The 6,729-nt window shown below is 39.4% G+C and overlaps 1 protein-coding gene across 1 annotated transcript in view; it reads right to left on the reverse strand.

Annotated features, from left to right (window-relative positions):
• Window positions 1-481: 481 nt before the first annotated feature.
• The window catches only part of Ppm1e (protein phosphatase, Mg2+/Mn2+ dependent, 1E), a 150,233-nt gene continuing 143,985 nt past the window's right edge, over window positions 482-6,729 (reverse strand). The window contains exon 7 of the mRNA XM_013013265.1: window positions 482-1,973. Within this exon, the coding sequence (XP_012868719.1) occupies window positions 922-1,973 (1,052 nt within the window). The 3' untranslated portion in view covers window positions 482-921. The remainder of the gene's footprint in view (window positions 1,974-6,729) is intronic.

Genomic DNA, 6,729 nt, shown 5'->3' on the forward strand with positions numbered 1-6,729 from the left:
CAGTATAACAGACTTTGCTCTTCTTCATATCTGCATTTTCCTTATGTTGTACTATATGCCTTTGCTGCTTGAACTTTTAAAAGTATAAAATATAGAAATGTTACTTAACTTTCTTTTTAAATGGAATTTTGACTCTTATATTTGTACCCAACATCATCTCTATTAAACCACTTTTATTCCTGAGATGAAGGTAGGGTAAAAAACACATCATAGATTAAGACCAGCATACAGTGGTCTCCTAAAATGACAAATAACAAAAAATTCCACCAAAAGCACCATAACAGGCTATAAAACTCAAGTAACTACAGCCCTAGGAAATGTATTTTAATTTTAAAATATTTATAAATGAAATAAAGATGTTCATAATTGTCATTTGTTACAGGGAAGAAAAGCAAATTTCTTTGATAATATAATGCCTTGCAAGTCTGAGAATGTGACACTTCTATACTTGCTTTCTAGTTTCATCATTGTCATTTAAAATCCATATGGCTTTTAGTCTTTCACCTTCCAAAACAAGGGGTTAGGGGAGACCCTTCAAACTCCCGTGGAGTTCTCAGCTTTAATTCTGCATTAGGTTTCCCATAGATAGATTAGGCACATCAGAGCAGATTTCAACCCTCTATATCCTGACTGAAGTAACTTCCACTAGTGATGTGAAGGGGTAGTGGACAAGAGGATTCTATGTAGGTGTAGAGACACATCACAGGAACCAGTTGTATAATTTTGCTAGTGAAACTGCCAATACTTTTTTTCAAGTCGAAACACTATTTGAGTTTCCTAGAGATCTATTTACATTTAAGAATCGAGCCTCCATGGATTCATAATGAAGCACATGTGCTTTAGAAAAATGTCTACCTTGTTTCTACTTTGATAGTGGTATTTTTAATTGAGAGCTAGCTAGCCTACTTGAAAGAAAAGGTACTATATTTTATAGTTCCAGGAAAGATCTGGGTATGGAGTATTATTATTCTTTCTGACCTTCTTTATTATATTCTCACTGTACCCTTGCCAACTATTTTCCTTCTGTGGCACAGAACTTAACATTCTGTTTCTCTTCCCACTTCGAATAAGTGAGGACAGGCTAATGCCTATTTTGTGAGAAGGCTCTTGAGCAGAGAGAAATGAATAAAACTTTGGATTAAACCTGAACCCATGCTGCCTCTTAGAGTGGTAGTGTAAATGATATTTTGAAACTCTTTTTCCCAGGGATTTGAACTGTTCTCTTTCCAACCCAAAACAGACAGGAGATGAGCTCTCCATTCTGTATATATGTTGCTCTGTTGAACCCAAATTAAAAGAAGCCAGAAACTCTCCTGTACCATTCTGTTCCGGCAATGATGATTGAACTGATTTTTCCTCCATTATTAGCTCATTTGTAAGATTTGCTTTCTTTGGTATACCAGGCCCAAACATTTCAACTGGTGGCAAAAACTGGGCACTGTGAGGTTTGCTTGCTTCTATTTGTGTAAGATCTAGGTAGCCCGGGTCTTCCAGCACGTTGATTTGGGACCCTGGGCTCAGGCTAGTTCTATCAGTGAATGAATCCACGCGCCCATCATAGCCTAGATCGGCTGGTGCTGAGCACTGGTGCTGGGGCCAAGGGCGTTTGCACTCTCCATGATTCTCCTTATCATCCCCACCATCTTCTTGCCCTCCTTGAAAAGAGTTCTCTGTCCAATCTGATTCCTCACTAACATTTACAGCTTTGTTCATGTCCCTCAGGAATACCACAATGACAGTGATGTTATCACTTGACCCAGCATCACGAGCTGATGCCACTAATTTGTGGGCAACCATGCTGCTGTCTCCATTATTCTCTTTCAAGTGGTCAGACACAACTTTCACTGCCTCATCGGGGTTTACAGTATCATAGAAGCCATCACAAGCTAGAATGAGGTAGTCTTCAGTCCCATCCAAAACAGTAGAGGCAGAATCTGCATCCCCACAAATATATGGCTTATGTTCAGCATCTCCTGTGGGAATTAGTGTGACATCAAAAGACACTTTGATTAGAATATTTATGGCATATCTGATAATTTAATGGATGTCTGATAATTTAATGGAAAGGATTACAAAATAATTTAGATAAAACACTTGAGTTCTCTAAGAGAACACCTTACTCCCAGTTAAATAATTGCTAGTCATGGAGCTTCAGTCTTTATCTAATTTATATACTCTGAACCTTGTGTGTCTATGATTTTAGGCTCTACTGACTATGGAAACAAGCAAGTCAAGACAATTTGTTGGCTGTACTGAAAAGTTCAACCATACACAGGAAAACTTTTTTGATTCAGTAGATCTATTCTTTTACTGGTGCTTACGTTTTGTTTGGTTTTGGTTGGTTGGTACTGCTACTGGGGCTTGAACCTGGGATGCCTTTGAACCATAATCTTCAGATCTCAGCTTCGTCCTGAGTAGGTAGGATTTTTTTTTGAGGGGGTGGGGTGGGGGTGGAGTGCCAGTCCTGGGGCTTAAACTTAGAGCCTAGGTGTTTTCCCTGCATTTTTTTTTCTCATACCTAGCACTCCACCACTTGAGCCACAGCTCCACTTGGGGCTTTTTGAATAGTTTATTGGAGATAGCCTCATGGAATCTTGATCCTCAGATCTCAGCCTTTGAGCAACTAAGATTACAGGCATAAACCATAGGTACTTTAGGTTTTATTTAATTGCAACTTAAGAACAAGTCCATATTGAAAACACAAACCACAGTTCTAGCTGTTGTTGTTAAACAATTTTGGCTCTACCTTTATTTAGAAATCAATGACTAGCTCCATGTTGTTCTTGTAAGGTTACAAGAATTTAAAAAATCAATTCCCTCTATTCCAAGGCTTCATGCAAGATAACTAGAATGCAATGTGTTTGGTTTCTAGCCCAACAAGCTTTCAATTGTATGCTGTTTTATAACTTTTAGAGAACAAAGAGGAAATCCATAGACATTTTTTTTTTGTCTTCAGAGGATACCTTATTTTTGCTTTCTTAATGTGTCTGGTTATCCACTTCTCTGTCTTTATTTGTATTGTTCATACATACAACTTATTAACAATTGTGAAAACCTCCAAGGCAACATTTCTTTCCTTATCTCACTGAATGATATCTGACCTGAGTCTTGAAAAGAGTCAGTTACCACAAAGCAGAAGTTTCACCAGGCACCCGTGGCTCACACCTGTAATCCTAGCTACTCAGGAGGCTGAGATCTGAGGATTGAGGTTCAAAGCCAGCCCAGGCAGGAAAGTCCATGAGACTCTTATCTCCAATTAACCACAAGAAAATCGGAAGTGGTGTTGTGTCTTATGTGGTAGACTGCTCACCTTGAGCTGAAGAGCTCAGAGACAGTGCCCAGGCCCAGAGTTCAAGCCCCACACCAAAAAAAAAAAAGCAAAAGTGTCTTGCTTGAGCAAGCATACACAAAGACAGAGGCAACCTGTTAGGAAGCAGTGTGTAATCAAGACTGCAGACATGAGTTCCACATAAAAAGCTAGGTCTCTATATGGACTACTGAGATAATTGATCATTTGCAATGCCTTTGGAACTTTTCAGCTCTAGAACACTACCAGATCTACTCATTGTTTACATTCATTGTTTTCCTTTACATATTTGGAGAGAACCTAATAAGTATCTTTAACCACTTAAGCTATATGAAAAGTAGTGGTGTGTAATTTAGTGGCTGAGCTCCAAATTCTAGCACTTGCAGTTATTACCTACACAACTCATTATTACTGTTCTTTCTATTGCACTAAGATGAAGATAAGTAAACCATGATTTTGATATCAGTTTTAGATTCTTTCTTGCTCAAAAAAGATTCCTTTCCAACATGTCACTTCACTGCATAATCTTCACATAGGTCAGAAAGGTCAAGAGAAACCTTGTGGCTAAATATATTATTGCCAATGTGGGCAACACGTACTAACCAGTAAGTTGCTTGACTGGATACCAGAACAGATAATTACTTAATTTACCTTAGTAAACCTATAAATATTCAACTTCACTCCTGTTATCAAATTTATAACTCCATTACCTCATTCATCTCTAAAGACTCCATTATTTGGTTTTATTTTTTTGTTTTAGTACCAGTCCTGGGGCTTGTACTCAGGGACTGGGTGTTGTCCCTGAACTTTTTTGCTCAAGGCTGGTGCTCTACCACTTGAACCACAGAATCACTTCTGACTTTTTTTTTCTGAAGTTAAGTAGAGATAAGCGTCTTATACTCACTATCTTGCCCATGTAATTGTAACCCCTCTGTATGGTATATTCACAATGATAATTTAAAAATGTAAAGAAAAAAAAGAGTCTCATTCTTATCTCTCTGAGATAAGAATCTGCCTGGGCTGGCTTGAAACCACACTCCTCAGATTGTGAGTAGCTAGGATTACTGGTGTAGGCACCTAGCCATTCATTATTTTCTAATAGTCAAAACCATCTTGTTCAAGTATGGTTTTGATTTCATACCAACTTCACTTTATTATGATGCCTCCCAATAGACTGTTGGAGATAATTAAAACTTCCAATCATGAGATTCTGTTTTCTCCACCAGTTTACTTAATTTCTTCTATTCTACCTGACTGAATTATTATTTTCTGAATGCCACCTCTAAAAATAAATATGATCTGAGTCATACTGTTCCCCAAAGTCTTGTTTTAGTGCTACAATTAAAAGACTACTGCAACTGTTAGTTTGGAACAGAACATACAAAGATTTGCACAGAGAAAATGCTGCCAAAATTCTGGCTTTTCACCTGCTGTACTGTTGGGTGTCAAATTCATGACATTTCGCCCCCAAATTTGGTAGGAGGGCATGAATATCCATTTCATGGTAGAAATGCCAACATCCTTTTGTCTTCAACCTCCTCCCTCCATATGCTAGAAAGCCTACTATGCCTCTGTCAGCTTTGGATCATATATCTGAAGGACTCATGAGGAGAAATCAGCTGAGAAGTTTTTAAAAGCTGTTATTTTGTATTTTTTATGTAAAGATGGTCCACGCTCTATGTAGTCCCTTCTCTTATTTAGTCCCGTGTTTCATGAGCTTCCCATATATTCTGCATCTCTTTAATTGAGTTAAACAATTAGGCTTTGGAAGATGCACTAATGTTCTGCTTCAGTAAATTAAGCTTGTCACAACTGCATTTCCACAATTCCTATATCCAACTTTTTTACTTTGTAGAGATTCACCTATATCTATTTCTGCTACCATTTTCTCAAAGCCAGATTTATCCCTTTTCCTTCTCAAAGCTAAACTTGAAGCCGGATGCCAGTGGCTCACGCCTGTAATCCTAGTTACTTAGGGGGCTGAGATCTGAGGATCACGGTTCAAAGCAGCTTGGGCAGGAAAGTCCATGAGACTTTTTTTTTTGGGGGGGGGGGTCCGGTCGTGCTGAACTCTGGGCCTGGGCGCTGTCCCTCAGCTCTTCAGCTCAAGGCTAGCACTCTACCACTTGAGCTATTGCCACTTCCGGCTTTTTTCTTTTTGCTGACGAATCGAACCCAGGGCCTCAGGCATACAAGGCAAACGCTCTACCACTGAGCCACCTTCCCAGCCCTAAGTCCATGAGACTTTATCTCCAATAAACCACTAGAAAGCCAGAAGTGGTGCTGTGGCTCAAATGGTAGAGCACTAGCCTTGAGCTGAAGAGCTGAGGGACAGTGCCCAGGCCCAGAGTTCAAGCCCTACAACCCACAAAACAAACAAACCCAAAAAACATTTCTTACATGACCTTTAAGCATTTAACTCTTCCCTACTTACTCCTAGGAGACTTCTTCTCTAAGCATCTGCAATATCCCAAAAGTCCATGTCTTTGATCCTTTCTTGATTTTCTCCAGTCCTTTCAACGTAATAGCACCAACAATCAGTGTATGCTAAGACTGTGCCAGCATTGTGCTGCTTCAAAATATGATATATATACTATACCACTCAATACAAAATTTCTGTGAGCTTGGTACTGTTACTGTCCTGTCTTTGCAAAGAGTGATAAGACACTGAGGAGTGAAATTTCCATGGTCTTGAAAGTAGTAGAACCAAGATAAAGACCCAGACACCTGACCATGTTATTCCATCTTAATTAATAAACTTTATTTTCATAATTCAACATAACATTCCTGGGCAATGTCATCTATGCCTACAGTTTCAGATACTTTTTGCTAATATTTCCAAGATGGAAAGAAGTTATCAAGTCTATCTCCAACCTACGATTTTCAAACTCCAGATCTGAATTTCCAACTGTGTACAAGATATCCCATCAACACCTAGAATATAAAATACAGTATTTTATATTTATACTCATTATCTGTTATCTCTTCCCCAGAGCTGTTCCTGCTTTATTATGTTTTTGTCTGTCATGGGGCCTGAACTTAGAACCTAGGTGCTGTCCCTGAGCAATTTTTGCTCAAGGCTATAGCTCTACCACTTTGAGCCACAGTACCACTTCCGGCTTTCTGGACATAAGTCTCCATGGGCTTTTCCTGCCTTGACTGGCTTTGAATGATCTCAGCCTCCTGTGTAGCTAGGATTACAGGTGTGAGCCACCAGCACCCAGCTGCTGCTTTATTTTTTTTTTTTTGTTTTTTGTTTGTCGGTCGTGGGGCTTGAACTCTGGGCTTGGGCGCTGTCCCTCAGCTCTTCAGCTCAAGGCAAGCGCTCTACCACTTGAGCTACAGCACCATTTCCGGTTTTCTGGTGGTTTATTGGAGATAGGAGTCTCACGGTCTCTCCTGCCCGGGCTGGCTTTGAACCG

This window comes from Dipodomys ordii, unplaced genomic scaffold (genome assembly GCF_000151885.1).
Source record: "Dipodomys ordii isolate 6190 unplaced genomic scaffold, Dord_2.0 Scaffold19, whole genome shotgun sequence".
NCBI classification, from domain to species: Eukaryota; Metazoa; Chordata; class Mammalia; order Rodentia; family Heteromyidae; genus Dipodomys; species Dipodomys ordii.